Raw genomic sequence first — 23,291 nt, 5'->3', positions numbered from 1 at the left:
ATGAACACATCGATTTTTTAGGTTCTTTATTGTCATTTTATGTATTTGCACTGGGAATGTGTGTTTAAATGCTTTTAATGCTTGTTGAGATTGCAGATAGATAAGGAAGTATATTTGTTAAATCAGGGAAAAGTCCACAAATGAAACAACACCTGGTAAGGATCTGTAGATCAGCTGTCAGTGAACACATCATATTCTTCTTATCTTTGAAGGTGGAACACATCACAGAATATATGAATGCTTTTATTTTTTTTATTTTTTGCAGAGAATGAGGCATATTGTTTGCAAGTCAAAATAATTTGTGCAAGATTGTATTAGGTTGTTTACTGAAGCGAATAAAAATTCAAGGAAACCAGAAGAAGGTGGTTTGATTACTTTCTGTTAATAAGTGTCTGAATTACTGTAGCTACAGTTGACCAGCAGTAACTTAACATTCTTTGAGAAGTTATGAGCCTCTACCACTCAATAATTAGTACAGTCATTTGGAAAAGAGAAATCTTATGTATTGCCTTTCATTATTACATTATGAAAGTTACAGTCGGGCTTTTTGTTTGGACACAGTAAAAACGGCTAATAATTAAAAGTAATAAAAAGTACAACAAATTAATGGTGAAAGGTAACACCTGCCTATAGCATATCCATTTTGGTCATTTCAAATGTAGTAAAGACAATAAAGTAATACCTTAGAAATAATGTGATGAGGATTTTGCTTCAGTGTTCTGAAGCTGTTCTGGCACCGAACCTTTGGGTTAGGGTTAGGGTTAGGGCTAACCTTTGCATTTACTTTGCCCTGGTGGAAGGGATGTGATGCTGGTACATCGTATATATTCCATTATATTCACTCAGAGTTTAATTGTGTAATATATTATTCAATGTGGTAAATATATAATTTGATTTTGTGCTCATATTATTCTGGAATACTATCGTACAAATAATTGTAACTTGTCTTAGTCATCGGAAACTAGTAATTTTTGGGAGTTAAAATTGGACATAATACACAATTATTGTATGTATAGATACAAGCAGAGGTTGTCCTAGTAGGATTTGGAGATAATCTGTACCAGACTGTTAGGAGTTTTCCCTCTCCCTCTCCCGTTTTGTTCCTTGTCTGTTCCCAGGCTGGGCAGGGCTGCTTCTTGGCTCTGTCCCATGGTGCCGTTCTACACACCTGCGACTCATCTCCAGGTAATCCTCTACACCTGCCTACTGTTTTAGACTGGTCGACGCTTCTATCTTTGCCAATTCGTTGTTCAACCTCCTGTGATTGCTCCTTCAGATGTCTGTTTGTGCTGCCCATCCTGCTGCGATTAAGAGTTTTTCAACTTTGGTTCTTTGTGGGATTCTACTAGTCAGTAGGGTTAGGGTTAGGGTTATCAGTCAGTCAGCCTGCCTGCCAGTCAGTCAGTCAGTCAGTCAGCCAGCCAGCCAGCCAGTCAGCCAGTCAGCCAGCCAGCCAGCCAGTCAGCCTGCCTGCCAGTTAGTCAGTCAGCCAGTCAGTCAGTCAGTCAGCCACCCAGCCAGTCAGTCAGCCAGTCAGCCAGTCAGTCAGCCTGCCAGTTAGTCAGTCAGTCAGCCAGCCAGCCAGTCAGTCAGTCAGCCAGCCAGCCAGTCAGTCAGCCAGTCAGCCTGCCAGTTAGTCAGTCAGTCAGCCAGCCAGCCAGTCAGCCTGCCAGCCAGTCAGTCAGTCAGCCAGCCAGACACACTGGAGTCTTCTTTTGGAAACCCAGGGATCAGTTGTTTGGTGTGTGTCTGTGTGTGTGTGGGTGTGTCTGTGTGTGTCTGTGTGTGTGTGTCTGTGTGAGAAGAGTTTGATTACCAGTTGCTGACGTAAACAGACTAAAAAAAGTTGTTGAAGTCGTTGCAGCTCTTTTTGTGGAACTCTGTGATGGTTCCTGTCTGTTGTTATCTAAAAATGTGGATTACTGAGTCATAAGCTTCAATGATGCATAACAGGCTTAAGTAGACAATTGCACAGAAATTGTGAAGTGTGCCCTCTGCTCTGGGCCATTCCTGCCCTCTCTCACATGTTCAGCACCCCCCCCACACACACAGATTTGGGATTGTTCAGAAACATGAACCCCCGTTTTTACCTGACCACCCTTTGGACCACTTCACAACAACTGATTTCCTTGAGGCTCGTTAGAACTGGAAGACATTGATACTGAAATGACCAATTATGTTGTGTGTGTTTGTGTGCATGTGTAAAATGATTAATGTCAAATTTAAAAATAAAAATAAAAATACAGATATTTCAAATGGTCAAATGAAATGAGATAAAGACTGTTCTTTTGAATTTTACTCCACGATGACAGCATAGACACTACAGACGCTGCGCACTCATTCATTTTTTTGCGGGGAGCTAATGATAACCAGACAGTCTTCAGACCCTATATCGGAGAAAAGCGAACCTGGCAAAAATTGATTGGATAGAAGAAATTGATAGGTGATTGACTCCATATTTTATCAAAACTGTGAAAATGGCTGTGCTTCATCTGCTCAGCTTCACAATGAAGAAGCTTCAAACTAAGGGGTTCGATGTGTTACGAATGTGATTAGGCCTGAAAACAGAGGAATAACTGTCGAAGACTATAGAGAACAGAAAACAAAGACAAAAGAAAATCGTGCAGTCGAGAAAAGGTAGGGTGTGTAAAGAGCTGGTTGTCTCTCCTCAAATGGTGACCTAGAGAGGTACGTGAGAAACAGAAAAAGTACTAACAAGTTCCTGTGAGAAAAGAACTCAAGTGAACAGCGAACAGGAGGCCGTTGACTGGTAACCAGCTGCAGGTGCAATAGTCATCAGTGAAAGCATTACAAAGGTGAATCCACCACCACCCCTGAAGAGTCTTTGGGTTATGGGTTCGGTCTGGCTCCATTGATAGATATAATTGGGTGTCATCAGCATAGCAGTGGAAAATGATTTAATGTTTTCTTATTATACTACCGAGAGGGAACCTGAGCCTTTAGTGCAATAATTCTATCTTGTCCCTTTGCTTTTCAGTTTGGTTTTTATTTCAGTTTCATCAATCAATTTCAGCAAATCAATTCTTTTAAATTTTTATAAAGCATTACAATTGTTTTTAATTGCAGTTTAATCTCAATCCTGACCAACACACAAAGAAAGAAGGACATGCAAAAATGAAATGAGCTTCAAGCTACACCATGTAAAAAAGGCCTGATTTGGAATATGTAACATAACTCAAAGTGTCTTTATTCCTTAAACTTAATGCTGGCATTAACAGAACACAGAAGCCTTTCAAAGTATAACAGTCTACTGTTGATACTAATATGTGAGGCTGTTGTTAACAATTTCTACATAAATCTGTTTTAGTCACTTGAAAATATTAGATTAAGCAATCAGTATAATCTACTGACAATAATAGGCTAATATATTACAGCGCAGTATTGAAAAGTAAAAAATGTGAATCTTTAACACATGGACAAGTTTAGGAAAAACACTTTCCTGTAAAAAAAACATTGTCAAATCAAATATTGAATATTGATCGTAAACATGAGTAATTTGGTGTCACATAAAAATGATGTCACCCACTTTTACTCACCCAAGGGAGAGTTGGGGCAGGGCAATATATAGAGGAAAATAAAGAATATGGTGTGATAGCAAGTGGGAGCAAGAAAGCATTTGTTCCGGCACCCACATTACATTTTAATAATTAAAAATTTGATCAAGACTGGGTATATATTCAATTGTCTAGGGAATAATGGTGAACATTCAGTACAACATAAATGAATGAATGAATGAATAAATGAATGAATATTAATTGTAACAGAAATTAATGGACAACTGGCTCTTAATGGTCATTTCTCCTTTTCCTCAGCACATCTTTTGTCCTGCATCAATATTTCCCACGTCTGAGCCAGGGCTGGAGTTCTGCTGCCGTCTGGACTGAAGAGAGAGAACAAAAGAATAAATGGAAAACCCTTTTTAAAAAGGAGAAAGAAACAAGTAGGATTAAAACAACACAAAATGGTTAAATCTGCTTTTGATACAAGGCCGCTACTTTGCGTATCATTTAAAGAAATTTAGCAAAAGAATAAGACTTTGGTGGAAATATTTAGTATGAAAGAGTCAGACAATTATTAGTTTTGAAGCAACTGTAAAGGTTTCCTGACTTGACTGTTGTCAAGAGGATATCAATTGGCTTTTTACAAGGATTTTTATCACTGACAGAGTTGGATGGAGGAGGAAAACTCAATTGAATCAATCAACCTCCTCATTTGAACTGTCATACTCATAGAGGCACAGGCTGAGTAAGGGAAGACAGCAAGCTATCGCTCCAGCAGGGGCGGCTGTCCCATAGTGGGCGCTAGTGCACACAGGCACACAGGAAAAAGAGTTGATATTGCTGATCTACGTCTTAATACTATTGCCTGAATAGCACATGGCTAGTGACTACAACGCTATCATTTCATTGAGGAAATTGGAGTTCAGTTGTCAAAGTATTGTTGATAAATATGCTATCAAGTAAAAGTGTCAAAAAAGTGGGGAACCCATGCAATTCCAAGGCTGGTATGGGTGGAGAGCATGGCTAGCAGGGTGTGAAGTGGCTACCGCTCGGTTGTACTATCAAGTAAGATAATACAATATATGAATTCTAATAATAGTTATGCACATGTCCATTATTAAATGTCTGCACATTGCAATGGCATATAGGAACTATTGCATTCCCTTCCATTATTCTCTGGAGGGACTACAACGGTCTTGAGGCAATGACAGTGACGCCTGGAGGGTGCATGATTGGGGGCCATGGTTTCATGGATCTGAACCCAAGTGGTGTCACGTCTTTGGACTATTGTTCATTGTGTATAATGAACGCCATGTTTGAGCAGAAGGGTATATATCTGGACACCCTGCTGGAGGTCAGTGATTTTGCTGTTGTTTCACCTGATCTCCAGCCGTATGTTTTGGACACTCAGGTAAAGAGGGGTCTGGGATGTCAGCTGATCTTCACCTGGTTGTGAGTTGAATTTGCTGGTGGGTGGTTGGGGAGCTACTGACATGTGTAGCAGCAACAAATACACTTGTCACAGATGTATAGAAATGATAATGGGCATTTACAGAGACACACCTTTTGCTTTGTTTTACATGCAGCATATTTACATGCACAGCTTAAATGACCTATGCTCACAAGTTGACATTGAAATTTTGTCAGAATTTGGTCCTTGTCGCAGTTTACAAAAGAGAAAATGAAATAAATGACAAGATGTTCTCTTCAACACCAAGTGGCAATATGCATCTTTTTGGCTGGCATCCCTTTATGGTTGACCTTTTACATCACATAATAGACATCTGGAATTGGGTGACAGAGCAGCGTTACTTATTGTACAATTAAAATGCACGGTGGCCCTCGTGGTTATGACAGCAGTGTGGTTTCTGCTCCATGGTTGTACGGCAGCGAGCTGAGGGGTTGTGCAGCATGCGCATATGTGTTGTAGAGTCTTTGATCAAGGTGTAAAAAGGCCAGAGCAAAGTCATTTCCAATCGCATTATGTGGGTTTCTTAGAGCACCAATATTAGTCATTATGTTATCATGAAACATTTATTTAAGTTCAGTTACATTAAGATTGAGGAAATAATTTGCTTTTTTTTCTCCAAGTGTCATGAAAATGTACCAATTCTCCTTTGGGAATATCATCAATATCATCTTCCTTTTTGCTGTAGTAAATTATTTTGTTTATTACTACCTTATCTTCCAATTTATCATATTGGCAAGGATATCTTGAATCCAATCACTACAAATCCCAGAATGCATTATTGAGCAGAGCAGGCTGCTAAGGGAACACCTGGAAGGTGGAGGTAGCACTTAAAAGGGTCTCACTCTGCACTGAGGAAAGGAACACTGACAAAGAGAAGACAATTTCAACACAGAGTTCCTCCCAAAGACGTCACCGGTATGAAAGAAACTTTGATTTAATGGAGATATTTGTGTTTGTTTGAATTGTTTGCTAAATTGTTTCTTTTTGTGTTAAAGGTTTTCAGCCTAATCCTGATAATGCTAATGCTAATGCCAATGCCAATGCAAGCCAAACAATCTTGAAAAGAAAAGAAAGATTGAGGAGAAACGGAAGAGTTGATCGAGCGTCCTTTGTGGGTTTATGGAACCAGGACATTTCAAGTTGGGCAGGTGCTGAAATAAGGCAGATAACTAGACACTAATTATAGTGACACAATAAAGTAGAGTGGAAAATAAGGTTCAACAGACTCATAAGAAAGCAAAAGTGCCTGGCACAAAAACGCCTCCAGCTCATGAAGAAAGCCTTCTGTGTTGAGTCAGCAATCAATACTCATGATAAATGGATGCCTTGCTGTCGTCTGTGCACCGTTCACCATCTTTCTATCACAAAGATGACATCACACTGTGCTGGTGAGGACGTGTGAAGCTGGTGGTCATTTCTTTATTCTGACAGCTGGTAACGTCTGCTTGCTGCCAGTGTCTGAATGATCTTATCACCTTTCGGGGGGGGCTGCTGGTGATCATGCAGGTTGCACTAGGTCATGATTAAAAGATTGGGAAATACGACTAAGACAAAAATGTATAATATTAATAATGTAACACATTTTTCAAACCCCCATAACTCAAAGCCGTTTTTGGCTCTTCAGAAATATCTGAAGGATCATTGAGAGAATGCTCTGAAGACTGGGCAATAAAGTACAGATAAAATAACATTACAAACCACAGAAAATAACAGCACAGCAAAGATGCACACACATACATACACACACATACATACACACACGTGCACACACACAGAAACACACACACAGACACACACACACACACACACACACACAGGGTTTAGTGCATGACAGTGTAATAGATGTTAAGAAATAGAGGACACAGACCCTTTTTTGTGCAGGCTGTCTCATCAGTCCCAGATTTTAGAAACCACAGAGTCCTAAAAAATAAACCATTTGAAGTCCATCAATGTGGGAAGGATATCATTCATCTCCCCAAAACTTTGCTGGGAAAGTGAGTTTGTCTCAGGATGTCAAATAAATTAAGACTTAGGAAAGTATGACTTTGACTCTAGAATAATGAGTAATTGAGTAATGTTTGAGAATTGAGATACCTTATTTGAATTTGGTATTGTAGAATGTCAAAGGAATTACATTTACATGAGTCGCGTATCAAAGTTACTACCTTCCCTTCTGAAGCTTTTGGGGCACATGTCAATACTGTTACTCAATTATTTTATGAAAATAGAATTTTGTGAAATTAAATCAGATGATTACAAAACTGATCATGCACTAAACCTACAAATGAATTGTAAATGGGCTTTTCTGAATATGACTTTAATACTACTACTGATAAGAAAATAATTAAAAATACACTAATGAAAACAATCACACTCTAGTATTCTAAGTAAAATGTGATTGTAGTCGAATAGAAAGAAATGAAATGTCAAATGAAATGACATTATCTTAATGATGTTTGAAGTAAAAAAGCAGACAAAAATGACACCAGGCTTACTAATATGTTTTAAACTTACTAATATACAATAGAAAATGGTTAGCATTACATTTCATAGGAACCCTTTTTTTATTAGTCTGTTTCATAAATTACTTAAAATGCAAGTTGAGAAGACTGCGGCTGCCTTTGCAGGGTTGAGGCTTTCATGTGACTACGTGATGTAAGAAACAGGGCGCACCTCTAAATCCTCCCGGTGTGATCGGTCCCGGTCTTCAAAGTCTCTGGTCCTGCGTCGGGCCTCCTCAAATGCTGCCTGGGCAAGTGCGTCCTCATGCTGTAAATGGGAAAACATGTATTTCTAACATGTTTTACAGATTACAACATGTTTCAACGATCACCAGATTTATTCTGGGGCTCAATATATGATACATGTCGACTTAAAAGGTCTGATTTGGTACACTTTCATGGGCAGGCTAAGGCTATATTACTATGGTAATATAATCAGTCAAATGCTCAGTATCCCATCTCTGGGGTACTCCGAACTAAATGTTTTATTTATCACTTTATATTACATCAAAGAAAATACAAACTAAATTTGGAATCTATGGCATTGTTTAATGGTGGCTTAATTTGCAAATAAATTCCCACATCACCTTTATTAGGTAGCCATATCTTGAGTTACCTGTGCCCTCTCCTCATCATATTCGAGGTATCCCATCCCATCCAGGCGATGAAGATCAATCCAGCCTCTCCAAATCACACAAACTCCATTCAAAATCATAGGAGCCCTTAAATAGACCTGAAGTGGAATGAAGATTTGGAGTTAAAAAGAAAAAAGGTGAAAAACAAAGAGTTCCAAACTAAATCTCTGAATGGCTCTGCTTGACATGAATCTAAAAGATTTACAGATTTTCTGCAATATGCCTGTCAGGGCTGCCTTGAATGGGGAACAGTACCCAAGATTTGCTGAAAGAATCCTGCAGCAGACCCTCTATCTGAGAGGCCAGGGGCCTACACACAACCCTAACCCTCTATCTGAGAGGCCAGGGGCCTACACACAACCCTAACCCTCTATCTGAGAGGACAGTGGCCTACACACAACCCTAACCCTCTATCTGAGAGGCCAGGGGCCTACACACAACCCTAACCCTCTATCTGAGAGGCCAGGGGCCTACACACAACCCTAACCCTCTATCTGAGAGGACAGTGGCCTACACACAACCCTAACCCTCTCTACCTGAGAGGCCAGTGGCCTACACACAACCCTAACCCTCTATCTGAGAGGCCAGTGGCCTACACACAACCCTAACCCTCTCTACCTGAGAGGCCAGGGGCCTACACACAACCCTAACCCTCTCTACCTGAGAGGCCAGTGGCCTACACACAACCCTAACCCTCTCTATCTGAGAGGCCAGGGGCCTACACACAACCCTAACCCTCTCTACCTGAGAGGCCAGTGGCCTACACACAACCCTAACCCTCTATCTGAGAGGACAGGGGCCTACACACAACCCTAACCCTCTCTACCTGAGAGGCCAGTGGCCTACACACAACCCTAACCCTCTATCTGAGAGGCCAGTGGCCTACACACAACCCTAACCCTCTCTATCTGAGAGGCCAGGGGCCTACACACAACCCTAACCCTCTATCTGAGAGGCCAGTGGCCTACACACAACCCTAACCCTCTATCTGAGAGGACAGGGGCCTACACACAACCCTAACCCTCTATCTGAGAGGACAGGGGCCTACACACAACCCTAACCCTCTCTACCTGAGAGGCCAGGGGCCTACACACAACCCTAACCCTCTCTATCTGAGAGGCCAGGGGCCTACACACAACCCTAACCCTCTCTACCTGAGAGGCCAGGGGCCTACACACAACCCTAACCCTCTACCTGAGAGGCCAGGGGCCTACACACAACCCTAACCCTCTCTATCTGAGAGGCCAGTGGCCTACACACAACCCTAACCCTCTCTACCTGAGAGGCCAGGGGCCTACACACAACCCTAACCCTCTCTACCTGAGAGGCCAGTGGCCTACACACAACCCTAACCCTCTCTACCTGAGAGGCCAGTGGCCTACACACAACCCTAACCCTCTCTACCTGAGAGGCCAGTGGCCTACACACAACCCTAACCCTCTCTACCTGAGAGGCCAGTGGCCTACACACAACCCTAACCCTCTATCTGAGAGGCCAGTGGCCTACACACAACCCTAACCCTGAGAGGCCAGTGGCCTACACACAACCCTAACCCTCTCTACCTGAGAGGCCAGTGGCCTACACACAACCCTAACCCTCTCTATCTGAGAGGCCAGGGGCCTACACACAACCCTAACCCTCTATCTGAGAGTCCAGGGGCCTACACACAACCCTAACCCTCTATCTGAGAGGCCAGTGGCCTACACACAACCCTAACCCTCTATCTGAGAGGCCAGTGGCCTACACACAACCCTAACCCTCTCTACCTGAGAGGCCAGTGGCCTACACACAACCCTAACCCTCTCTACCTGAGAGGCCAGTGGCCTACACACAACCCTAACCCTCTCTACCTGAGAGGCCAGTGGCCTACACACAACCCTAACCCTCTCTACCTGAGAGGCCAGGGGCCTACACACAACCCTAACCCTCTACCTGAGAGGCCAGGGGCCTACACACAACCCTAACCCTCTCTATCTGAGAGGCCAGTGGCCTACACACAACCCTAACCCTCTCTACCTGAGAGGCCAGGGGCCTACACACAACCCTAACCCTCTCTACCTGAGAGGCCAGTGGCCTACACACAACCCTAACCCTCTCTACCTGAGAGGCCAGTGGCCTACACACAACCCTAACCCTCTCTACCTGAGAGGCCAGTGGCCTACACACAACCCTAACCCTCTCTATCTGAGAGGCCAGGGGCCTACACACAACCCTAACCCTCTCTATCTGAGAGGCCAGGGGCCTACACACAACCCTAACCCTCTCTATCTGAGAGGCCAGGGGCCTACACACAACCCTAACCCTCTATCTGAGAGGACAGTGGCCTACACACAACCCTAACCCTCTCTATCTGAGAGGCCAGTGGCCTACACACAACCCTAACCCTCTCTATCTGAGAGGCCAGGGGCCTACACACAACCCTAACCCTCTCTATCTGAGAGGCCAGGGGCCTACACACAACCCTAACCCTCTATCTGAGAGGACAGTGGCCTACACACAACCCTAACCCTCTCTATCTGAGAGGCCAGGGGCCTACACACAACCCTAACCCTCTATCTGAGAGGACAGTGGCCTACACACAACCCTAACCCTCTCTATCTGAGAGGCCAGGGGCCTACACACAACCCTAACCCTCTATCTGAGAGGCCAGGGGCCTACACACAACCCTAACCCTCTATCTGAGAGGCCAGTGGCCTACACACAACCCTAACCCTCTATCTGAGAGGACAGTGGCCTACACACAACCCTAACCCTCTCTATCTGAGAGGCCAGGGGCCTACACACAACCCTAACCCTCTCTATCTGAGAGGCCAGGGGCCTACACACAACCCTAACCCTCTCTACCTGAGAGGCCAGGGGCCTACACACAACCCTAACCCTCTCTATCTGAGAGGCCAGGGGCCTACACACAACCCTAACCCTCTATCTGAGAGGACAGTGGCCTACACACAACCCTAACCCTCTCTATCTGAGAGGCCAGGGGCCTACACACAACCCTAACCCTCTCTATCTGAGAGGCCAGGGGCCTACACACAACCCTAACCCTCTCGATCTGAGAGGCCAGGGGCCTACACACAACCCTAACCCTCTCTATCTGAGAGGCCAGGGGCCTACACACAACCCTAACCCTCTCTACCTGAGAGGCCAGGGGCCTACACACAACCCTAACCCTCTATCTGAGAGGCCAGGGGCCTACACACAACCCTAACCCTCTCTATCTGAGAGGCCAGGGGCCTACACACAACCCTAACCCTCTCTATCTGAGAGGCCAGGGGCCTACACACAACCCTAACCCTCTCTACCTGAGAGGCCAGGGGCCTACACACAACCCTAACCCTCTCTATCTGAGAGGCCAGTGGCCTACACACAACCCTAACCCTGAGAGGCCAGTGGCCTACACACAACCCTAACCCTCTCTACCTGAGAGGCCAGTGGCCTACACACAACCCTAACCCTCTCTATCTGAGAGGCCAGGGGCCTACACACAACCCTAACCCTCTATCTGAGAGTCCAGGGGCCTACACACAACCCTAACCCTCTCTATCTGAGAGGCCAGTGGCCTACACACAACCCTAACCCTCTCTACCTGAGAGGCCAGTGGCCTACATACAACCCTAACCCTCTCTACCTGAGAGGCCAGGGGCCTACACACAACCCTAACCCTCTCTATCTGAGAGGCCAGGGGCCTACACACAACCCTAACCCTCTCTATCTGAGAGGCCAGGGGCCTACACACAACCCTAACCCTCTCTACCTGAGAGGCCAGTGGCCTACACACAACCCTAACCCTCTCTATCTGAGAGGCCAGGGGCCTACACACAACCCTAACCCTCTATCTGAGAGGACAGTGGCCTACACACAACCCTAACCCTCTCTATCTGAGAGGCCAGTGGCCTACACACAACCCTAACCCTCTCTACCTGAGAGGCCAGTGGCCTACACACAACCCTAACCCTCTATCTGAGAGGCCAGGGGCCTACACACAACCCTAACCCTCTCTACCTGAGAGGCCAGTGGCCTACACACAACCCTAACCCTCTATCTGAGAGGCCAGGGGCCTACACACAACCCTAACCCTCTATCTGAGAGGCCAGGGGCCTACACACAACCCTAACCCTCTCTATCTGAGAGGCCAGGGGCCTACACACAACCCTAACCCTCTCTATCTGAGAGGCCAGGGGCCTACACACAACCCTAACCCTCTCTACCTGAGAGGCCAGGGGCCTACACACAACCCTAACCCTCTCTACCTGAGAGGCCAGGGGCCTACACACAACCCTAACCCTCTATCTGAGAGGCCAGTGGCCTACACACAACCCTAACCCTCTATCTGAGAGGCCAGTGGCCTACACACAACCCTAACCCTGAGAGGCCAGTGGCCTACACACAACCCTAACCCTCTCTACCTGAGAGGCCAGTGGCCTACACACAACCCTAACCCTCTCTATCTGAGAGGCCAGGGGCCTACACACAACCCTAACCCTCTATCTGAGAGTCCAGGGGCCTACACACAACCCTAACCCTCTCTACCTGAGAGGCCAGTGGCCTACACACAACCCTAACCCTCTCTACCTGAGAGGCCAGTGGCCTACATACAACCCTAACCCTCTCTACCTGAGAGGCCAGGGGCCTACACACAACCCTAACCCTCTCTATCTGAGAGGCCAGGGGCCTACACACAACCCTAACCCTCTCTATCTGAGAGGCCAGGGGCCTACACACAACCCTAACCCTCTCTACCTGAGAGGCCAGTGGCCTACACACAACCCTAACCCTCTCTATCTGAGAGGCCAGGGGCCTACACACAACCCTAACCCTCTATCTGAGAGGACAGTGGCCTACACACAACCCTAACCCTCTCTATCTGAGAGGCCAGTGGCCTACACACAACCCTAACCCTCTCTACCTGAGAGGCCAGTGGCCTACACACAACCCTAACCCTCTATCTGAGAGGCCAGGGGCCTACACACAACCCTAACCCTCTCTACCTGAGAGGCCAGTGGCCTACACACAACCCTAACCCTCTATCTGAGAGGCCAGGGGCCTACACACAACCCTAACCCTCTCTACCTGAGAGGCCAGTGGCCTACACACAACCCTAACCCTCTCTATCTGAGAGGCCAGGGGCCTGCACACAACCCTAACCCTCTATCTGAGAGGACAGTGGCCTACACACAACCCTAACCCTCTCTATCTGAGAGGCCAGTGGCCTACACACAACCCTAACCCTCTCTATCTGAGAGGCCAGGGGCCTACACACAACCCTAACCCTCTCTATCTGAGAGGCCAGGGGCCTACACACAACCCTAACCCTCTATCTGAGAGGACAGTGGCCTACACACAACCCTAACCCTCTCTATCTGAGAGGCCAGGGGCCTACACACAACCCTAACCCTCTCTATCTGAGAGGCCAGGGGCCTACACACAACCCTAACCCTCTCTACCTGAGAGGCCAGTGGCCTACACACAACCCTAACCCTCTCTATCTGAGAGGCCAGGGGCCTACACACAACCCTAACCCTCTCTACCTGAGAGGCCAGGGGCCTACACACAACCCTAACCCTCTCTATCTGAGAGGCCAGGGGCCTACACACAACCCTAACCCTCTATCTGAGAGGACAGTGGCCTACACACAACCCTAACCCTCTCTATCTGAGAGGCCAGGGGCCTACACACAACCCTAACCCTCTCTATCTGAGAGGCCAGGGGCCTACACACAACCCTAACCCTCTCGATCTGAGAGGCCAGTGGCCTACACACAACCCTAACCCTCTATCTGAGAGGCCAGTGGCCTACACACAACCCTAACCCTCTATCTGAGAGGCCAGTGGCCTACACACAACCCTAACCCTCTCTACCTGAGAGGCCAGTGGCCTGCACACAACCCTAACCCTCTCTACCTGAGAGGCCAGTGGCCTACACACAACCCTAACCCTCTCTATCTGAGAGGCCAGTGGCCTACACACAACCCTAACCCTCTCTACCTGAGAGGCCAGTGGCCTACACACAACCCTAACCCTCTCTATCTGAGAGGCCAGGGGCCTACACACAACCCTAACCCTCTCTATCTGAGAGGCCAGGGGCCTACACACAACCCTAACCCTCTCTATCTGAGAGGCCAGGGGCCTACACACAACCCTAACCCTCTATCTGAGAGGACAGTGGCCTACACACAACCCTAACCCTCTCTATCTGAGAGGCCAGTGGCCTACACACAACCCTAACCCTCTCTATCTGAGAGGCCAGGGGCCTACACACAACCCTAACCCTCTCTATCTGAGAGGCCAGGGGCCTACACACAACCCTAACCCTCTATCTGAGAGGACAGTGGCCTACACACAACCCTAACCCTCTCTATCTGAGAGGCCAGGGGCCTACACACAACCCTAACCCTCTATCTGAGAGGACAGTGGCCTACACACAACCCTAACCCTCTCTATCTGAGAGGCCAGGGGCCTACACACAACCCTAACCCTCTATCTGAGAGGCCAGGGGCCTACACACAACCCTAACCCTCTATCTGAGAGGCCAGTGGCCTACACACAACCCTAACCCTCTATCTGAGAGGACAGTGGCCTACACACAACCCTAACCCTCTCTATCTGAGAGGCCAGGGGCCTACACACAACCCTAACCCTCTCTATCTGAGAGGCCAGGGGCCTACACACAACCCTAACCCTCTCTACCTGAGAGGCCAGGGGCCTACACACAACCCTAACCCTCTCTATCTGAGAGGCCAGGGGCCTACACACAACCCTAACCCTCTATCTGAGAGGACAGTGGCCTACACACAACCCTAACCCTCTCTATCTGAGAGGCCAGGGGCCTACACACAACCCTAACCCTCTCTATCTGAGAGGCCAGGGGCCTACACACAACCCTAACCCTCTCGATCTGAGAGGCCAGGGGCCTACACACAACCCTAACCCTCTCTATCTGAGAGGCCAGGGGCCTACACACAACCCTAACCCTCTCTACCTGAGAGGCCAGGGGCCTACACACAACCCTAACCCTCTATCTGAGAGGCCAGGGGCCTACACACAACCCTAACCCTCTCTATCTGAGAGGCCAGGGGCCTACACACAACCCTAACCCTCTCTATCTGAGAGGCCAGGGGCCTACACACAACCCTAACCCTCTCTACCTGAGAGGCCAGGGGCCTACACACAACCCTAACCCTCTCTACCTGAGAGGCCAGGGGCCTACACACAACCCTAACCCTCTATCTGAGAGGCCAGGGGCCTACACACAACCCTAACCCTCTCTATCTGAGAGGCCAGGGGCCTACACACAACCCTAACCCTCTCGATCTGAGAGGCCAGGGGCCTACACACAACCCTAACCCTCTCTATCTGAGAGGCCAGGGGCCTACACACAACCCTAACCCTCTCTACCTGAGAGGCCAGGGGCCTACACACAACCCTAACCCTCTATCTGAGAGGCCAGGGGCCTACACACAACCCTAACCCTCTCTATCTGAGAGGCCAGGGGCCTACACACAACCCTAACCCTCTCTATCTGAGAGGCCAGGGGCCTACACACAACCCTAACCCTCTCTACCTGAGAGGCCAGGGGCCTACACACAACCCTAACCCTAACCTAACCCTAATAGCTAGCATCACCCCCTGGTCAGTACAACTATTATAGAAAATATGATAAAACTCTACTGCCCACTGTCTCAAATAAAAAATGAAGTCATCAATCAGATTTCAACATTTTATTCAGGATGTTTTTATCTTTCACAGGGACGTCAGTGCTCATTATCATTCTGCATAATCCATCAACAGTGTGAATGTGTTTCCTCTGTCGATGGGCTTCAGCATGTCCAGACACAGCAGTTCTGCTCCCAAGAAACAGCATGTGTGGTTCAAGCTTCAGAGGACGGTCACCTGGTTCACTATGGCACGTATGAATTCAATGTGTGGGTGGTGCACAGAGCGTTTCCAGATGAAGAAATCCATACGCATACATCACATGACCCCAACCCAGATGGAGAAGCATGAGTGCGACTTGCTTTTACCAACAACTCAAGCAAAGATGAAGATGAGACTGTACTTCCAGGGTGAGTTTTTTTGTTCTGTGAGTGTGCTAGAGGGAAAAGTGTTTAAAAATAGCCTCACCACAGATTCCCTCTGAATGAAAACCATGTCAACCTCATCCATTAATGTAATAGGAAAGAGCTCTGACACAAGCACCGGATGTGATTGAAGTCCAACAAAAATCTATCTTGCAATAGTTTCTGCAGAAAACACAGTAACATTCCTGGCTACAGAGGCTAACTCTAACCCTACAGAGGCTAACTCTAACCCTACAGAGGCTAACTCTAACCCTACAGAGGCTAACTCTAACCCTACACAGGCTAACTCTAACCCTACACAGGCTAACTCTAACCCTACAGAGGCTAACTCTAACCCTACAGAGGCTAACTCTAACCCTACAGAGGCTAACTCTAACCCTACAGAGGCTAACTCTAACCCTACACAGGCTAACTCTAACCCTACACAGGCTAACTCTAACCCTACAGAGGCTAACTCTAACCCTACAGAGGCTAACTCTAACCCTACACAGGCTAACTCTAACCCTACACAGGCTAACTCTAACCCTACAGAGGCTAACTCTAACCCTACAGAGGCTAACTCTAACCCTACACAGGCTAACTCTAACCCTACAGAGGCTAACTCTAACCCTACACAGGCTAACTCTAACCCTACACAGGCTAACTCTAACCCTACAGAGGCTAACTCTAACCCTACAGAGGCTAACTCTAACCCTACAGAGGCTAACTCTAACCCTACAGAGGCTAACTCTAACCCTACACAGGCTAACTCTAACCCTACACAGGCTAACTCTAACCCTACACAGGCTAACTCTAACCCTACAGAGGCTAACTCTAACCCTACACAGGCTAACTCTAACCCTACACAGGCTAACTCTAACCCTACAGAGGCTAACTCTAACCCTACACGGGCTAACTCTAACCCTACACAGGCTAACTCTAACCCTACACAGGCTAACTCTAACCCTACACAGGCTAACTCTAACCCTACAGAGGCTAACTCTAACCCTACACGGGCTAACTCTAACCCTACAGAGGCTAACTCTAACCCTACACGGGCTAACTCTAACCCTACAGGGGCTAACTCTAACCCTACAGATGCTAACTCTAACCCTACACAGGCTAACTCTAACCCTACACGGGCTAACTCTAACCCTACAGAGGCTAACTCTAACCCTACACGGGCTAACTCTAACCCTACACAGGCTAACTCTAACCCTACAGAGGCTAACTCTAACCCTACAGAGGCTAACTCTAACCCTACACAGGCTAACTCTAACCCTACACAGGCTAACTCTAACCCTACACAGGCTAACTCTAACCCTACACAGGCTAACTCTAACCCTACAGAGGCTAACTCTAACCCTACACAGGCTAACTCTAACCCTACAGAGGCTAACTCTAACCCTACAGAGGCTAACTCTAACCCTACACAGGCTAACTCTAACCCTACAGATGCTAACTCTAACCCTACACAGGCTAACTCTAACCCTACACAGGCTAACTCTAACCCTACAGAGGCTAACTCTAACCCTACACGGGCTAACTCTAACCCTACAGAGGCTAACTCTAACCCTACACGGGCTAACTCTAACCCTACAGGGGCTAACTCTAACCCTACAGAGGCTAACTCTAACCCTACACAGGCTAACTCTAACCCTACAGAGGCTAACTCTAACCCTACACAGGCTAACTCTAACCCTACAGAGGCTAACTCTAACCCTACACAGGCTAACTCTAACCCTACACAGGCTAACTCTAACCCTACAGAGGCTAACTCTAACCCTACACAGGCTAACTCTAACCCTACACAGGCTAACTCTAACCCTACACAGGCTAACTCTAACCCTACACAGGCTACAGAGTTCCACGGAGCAGATAACCGTGGCTCCAGTTGGTTCTCCGGGACACCAGAGTGTCGCTCCTGTGTTGTTAGCAATCTCCTAGCAGGGCTGTGTGCCCCCTCTCTTTCTAACCCGCCCCCCCCCTTTCCCTGGGCTTTTTCCAGTACTGTGACCATGTATGTACACAAGATTTTTTTGTTGTATGGAAAATATTCGGGTATGTAGTTCACGTGGATAAAAAAAGTACCTTGTGAGGGCTGCGGTGGATTTTGGGTATTGTCATTGTTGGTAAGCCTAGAATGAGAAATATGAAGCCATGAGGGAGGAGAGCATTATGGGATTCTGTGTGCCTCTCTCTCATAAGGAACCAATTAGCGGTCTGGCTTTGGTAATGCGACTCAAAAGTCAGGCACTTCTGCCATGCACTTCTGTACAGATGTAAATATAACACATGCACAGCATGTGGCCCATAAAAGGAAGAAATAAGGCGTGCTAACAGTGAGTGAGTGAAACATGTAAATGCTAACACCTTGAGCTCCTAACAGATGATCATTTGACTATGTTGTGTTCAGAAAACTTTCAATGGCTTGTGTTTAGTTGGTGTTTTATGCAGGAGCCATGGTTTGAATGTGTTACAGCAGTTTTGAGTGTTTCAGGGCCTTTTTATGGAGCCAGTTGCCTCATTAAATATACAGGAGCCCTCCAGCAGCACTCATGAAGCTGGGATTAGCTGGTGCACTCAAGCAATCGGTGCATGAAACAAAAGGAACTGAATCAACTTAAAATATCCTGCTCACCATGAAAAGGTGGTTCTTAGTTTTATATTTCTGTGTGGCCAGGAATTAATATGATCTAGCTTTACATCAAAATCCATCATGAATTTTGATCAAAACAACAGTATTTGATGTTACTGTCATTAAAACCTTTAGGATTTTGACAGTTGGGTGCTTTCATATAAACAAATCTGACCACTAATTGGCCAAATTCGATCTTATCTCATCTTAAACTTGTACAAATATGTGAAGTGGGGTAAAAATGCCACTGACAAACATGTGGTTGTGAAATATCAGTCCTGTCTGCACGTAAAAGGCCAAAAACCCTCAGTTGTCCCACCCTTGCAATGTATCCTCTTGTGGAGGGCAAGACACTCTGTAGCCCCCAAAACACCAGGCTTTACTTTTTTGCATTTTATTACAGCCATATGGTTGCTTATTCTGACCTTTTAGTTATTCTAACTACAGTTTACAGATAGCACAACAGTTTTGCATTTACAGTCAGGCACATAAGCAGGACATCGATACAATTCTTTTTAGCTCTATAAACCACCATAATGGACTTAAATGAAATGAACAAGTTGTATAAAATAAGTATAAATGTGAACCAATGTAAAATTACCATCATGTGTTTCTTTGTTTAAAGTTTTGGGATGTCAGATAATGATCCTATGATTCTTATTTTTGCTCCACACACATTAAGCTATTTAACAACTAATCATAAACAGAAATGTAAGCCACGCAAATTACTCGGCATAAAGGAAAGAAACCAAACATCTAAATTTGACATGTCAAATATTATTTTCAAACTGTTTTCTGTTGTCTGTGTGCTTCTGTTAAGACATATGGAACATGCCTAACTGCAAAAACCAATTAAGTAAATGGTCCAAATCTTACAAAACCTGTCAATATGGTTAATTTTTAATCTTATTACTTCGGTTATAATATTCATGTATGTTGGGTTATAGAAAGCACGCACACATGTGTCTTACCTTTCCTGTCTCTCTCTCAAAGTCCACGTACTCTCTCGTGGGAACCTGCCTCTGATCGCTGTGTTGGTGGGCCGGGAAGAACTGAAGCGACAGATTGGTGCCTGTAGCAACAAAGGCCTGGGGAAGGGAAAAGGTCTCATCATGGCTACTTCCTTTGGGGTATTACAATCAAAGGTGGGGGAGAGAAATACTTGATTGTTTTGCATGCAAAGAAGAATTTCCTTCAGGATGAATTAATTTCCATTGAATCAAACACAGTAGGAATGTCATTGGCAGGTTCTAGCCAATAATATACTGTATATATGACCAATTAGTGCCAGTGGATATTTATCAGTGCAGTAATGATCAGTAAAAACTCAAGTTCAACAACAATCACATATTGAACAGGCTGGGTGAACAAGTGTGAGCCTTTTAACATTTACATTTTGCATTGTGATGTTTAAGTAAATGCACTTTAGCTAACACAATGTACACTTCAGAATGTTCCCTCAAAATGACTTTGTAAAAGAGAATTTGTATTCTATTACATAGAACTGAGGTTAGACAAGTGCAGCCATTTCAATTTACTATGTCCAGTGGTATGAGAAAGTTTGGGCACCCTTGACAATTGGCATTGTTTTTATTCACCAATCATTGGGTGTTTTAATTCACAACTTAATTTTGATATATCAAATAACTGATGAACACAATCATATTTCAGCAGTGAAATGAGGTTTATTGGGTTCACAGAAAATGTGCAATATGCCCCAAAACAAAAAAAGGCCTGTGCATAAATTTGGGCACCCTAATAGAAAAATCATTAGTATTTAGTAGAGCCTCCTTTTGCAAAAATAACAGCCTGTATGAGTGTCTGGATCCTGGATGATGGTATTTTGGCCCATTCCACCTAACGAGACATTTTAGCCACGGGAATATTTTGATCCCATTTCTGGGTAGTTAAACCACTTTAGTTGAGTTAGATGGTTGGTACAAGTTGTAAGTCTGGCTAAAAAGTGAGTGTTGGCTACTGGTGTTTTAGGGTAGTTCTGTAACCTTGTAACTTGAAAGTAAATCTGATTTTAAAAATAAAGTAAAATGTTTAAAATTGCAGTTGCATGATTTCAGGCTGTACAACCTTAATTTCAGAACCCCCCCCCCCATCCAAAAAGAAAAACCTTCTGAACTGAAGAAGCCTTCTGAAGAGATAGCGAAACGTCTTCAAGAAAACCCCTGACAAGTCCAGGGGACGCAGAGATCTTACATGGACATAGAAAAATGAGCTATTTTGCACTTACAACTTCTGACCGTCCATCCCTGCAAGCATTCTGGAAACGAGCTTGTCTCTCCTCATGGGGTCTGTCCCTGAAACCGGTATATTTGATCTAAAATGCAAAGAAAAAACAGGCTTTATAATATTGATACACGATATGAAAACTTTCAACTGACACTGTTAACCAGTAATTTCCAATAACCTCTCTATAAAGAGTAGAGTTTCTAGGAGTAGAATGGGGGGGGTGAGCATTTAGCTACCAGGCCCCCCTGCTATGGAAGCAGCTCCCTGTCCAGGCCCCCTGCTATGGAACCAGCTCCCTGTCCAGGCCCCCCTGCTATGGAACCAGCTCCCTGTCCAGGCCCCCCTGCTATGGAAGCAGCTCCCTGTCCAGGCCCCCCTGCTATGGAACCAGCTCCCTGTCCAGGCCCCCCCTGCTATGGAACCAGCTCCCTGTCCAGGCCCCCCCTGCTATGGAACCAGCTCCCTGTCCAGGTACGGGAGGCTGACTCCATCGCCACTTTTAAGATCAGACTTAAAACCTTCCTCTTTGAAAAAGCTTATTGTTACTAATTCTGTAGTTCCAGTTACTATCATAGACAGACAGATTATCATACTTAGGGGGTCGTCTAATCATTAGGTCACATCTTAGCTATGCTGTTATAGGCCAAGGCTGCTGGGGTCCAGAACCATGATCACCTGACAGGCCTCTGTCACCCCACTGGCTCATGGTTTCCGGAGCTGCATGATGACCTCCGGCCCTGCTGAAGTGATTGTATATCGTATTTTTGTGTGTGTTTCTGTGCTCTGTGCCTCTCCTTCACTCTACTTCTCCTCTCCTCTCCCCTCCTCCTCTCCTCCCCTCTCCTTCACTCTACTTCTCCTCTCCTCCCTCCTCTCTCGTCTCCTCTCCTTCACTCTACTTCTCCTCTCCTCTACCCTCCTCTCCATTCTATCCTCTACCTCTCCTCTCTCTTCTCCTCTCTCTCTACCCCCCATCAGCAGGAGGGTCCCCCTACATGAGCCTGGTCCTGCTCAAGGTTTCTTCCTGTTAAAGGGGAGTTTTTCCTTGCTACTGTTGCTTGTCTGGGGTCAGGCCCTGGGGTTCTGGAAAGCGCCTTGAAACAATTTTGATTGTATAAGACGCTGTATAAATAAAGATTGATTTGATTTGATGGAAAGGTGATTCTGCTGATGATATCTTTGTGCTGCCTTGCTGAACCACAATTATTTTGATTTTGTAATAACCTCAAAATCATTTGATAAATTCACTATTCCTTTCACAGTCTTATCAAGTGAATGCATCTAACCATGTATATTTTAGTCATAAATCTGCACCTAATTATTGAAATGTGTGCTAGTAAAATGGAAAGAAAATGCTAACAACAATGTTATTACAGCAAGTTATAACTTGCTCTCTCAAACACAGACTACCAACAATATTCAACCTCGGAGGGCTAAAATAGATTGAGTATTATGGATATAAATGCAGAAATATTATTGAATGAATAATGAATCCAAACGTTTCTTTGGTCTGTACTGAAACAGACATCCTGTCATAAGACAACAGCCACGAGAGGAGCCCACGTGTGTGTGCAGATGTTTTATTTTGGTCATCAAACATTATTTTTGACCTACTTAAAATAACAAAGCTATATATGTGCTATATATGTGTGTGTGTGTGTGTGTATACATACAAAAGTAAATACATATGGTACTGGGTACAACATGAAAGAGTAAAGGTGTTTTGTTTTGCGTGAGTTATCTGACATTTTACACAAAGCAAAACCTTCTGTTTTAGTTAATAAATGATGTCGACCGATCATCTGACTTCTGTTAGGGTTAGTTAGGGTTAGGCTAACACTAACTGGGTTAGTTAGGGTTAGGCTAACACTAACTGTTAGGGTCAGGCTAACAGTAACTGGGTTAGGGTTAGGCTAACCCTAACTAGGTTAGGGTTAGGCTAACACTAACTGTTAGGGTTAGGGTTAGCCTAACTGTCCGGCCTCCGACTCGTTATTTCCGCTTTGTCTCTGAGAGGCTCCCGGGTTCACGTACCTCACATTCTCGGCTCAGTTTGCGAAAGAATTCTTCATTTTCAAACTTGCTCCTCTGGTCTGGGACTACTCGTGGCATCTTCTCACTTTCGTGCCTCTCAAAGATCTTTTTTACGTTTTTTTTAAAATTTCGAGCACTAACGCGAACGTTTTGCCGTGCGCGCCTCGTTTTCCCTCTCACGCACTTCCGTG

At 45.8% G+C, this 23,291-nt stretch overlaps 1 protein-coding gene across 3 annotated transcripts in view; it reads right to left on the bottom strand.

The window, feature by feature from the left end:
- Positions 1-2,986: 2,986 nt before the first annotated feature.
- Positions 2,987-23,291, bottom strand: part of cbfb (core-binding factor subunit beta) — a 20,549-nt gene continuing 244 nt past the window's right edge. Inside the window, exons 1-7 of one of the 3 annotated variants that reach the window (XM_029832024.1) lie at positions 23,101-23,291; positions 21,068-21,154; positions 19,794-19,910; positions 8,110-8,226; positions 7,666-7,761; positions 6,860-6,912; positions 2,987-3,896 (exon numbers count right to left, since the gene is read on the bottom strand). The exon at positions 23,101-23,291 is cut by the window's right edge and continues 186 nt beyond it. In XM_029832024.1, the coding sequence (XP_029687884.1) occupies positions 6,883-6,912; positions 7,666-7,761; positions 8,110-8,226; positions 19,794-19,910; positions 21,068-21,154; positions 23,101-23,178 (525 nt within the window). In that variant the 5' untranslated portion in view covers positions 23,179-23,291 and the 3' untranslated portion in view covers positions 2,987-3,896; positions 6,860-6,882. 3 annotated transcript variants of the gene reach the window in all.

The sequence above is a fragment of the Takifugu rubripes genome, unplaced genomic scaffold (assembly GCF_901000725.2).
Source record: "Takifugu rubripes unplaced genomic scaffold, fTakRub1.2, whole genome shotgun sequence".
Lineage (NCBI taxonomy): Eukaryota > Metazoa > Chordata > Actinopteri > Tetraodontiformes > Tetraodontidae > Takifugu > Takifugu rubripes.
This window is presented reverse-complemented; position numbering and strand designations above follow the sequence as displayed.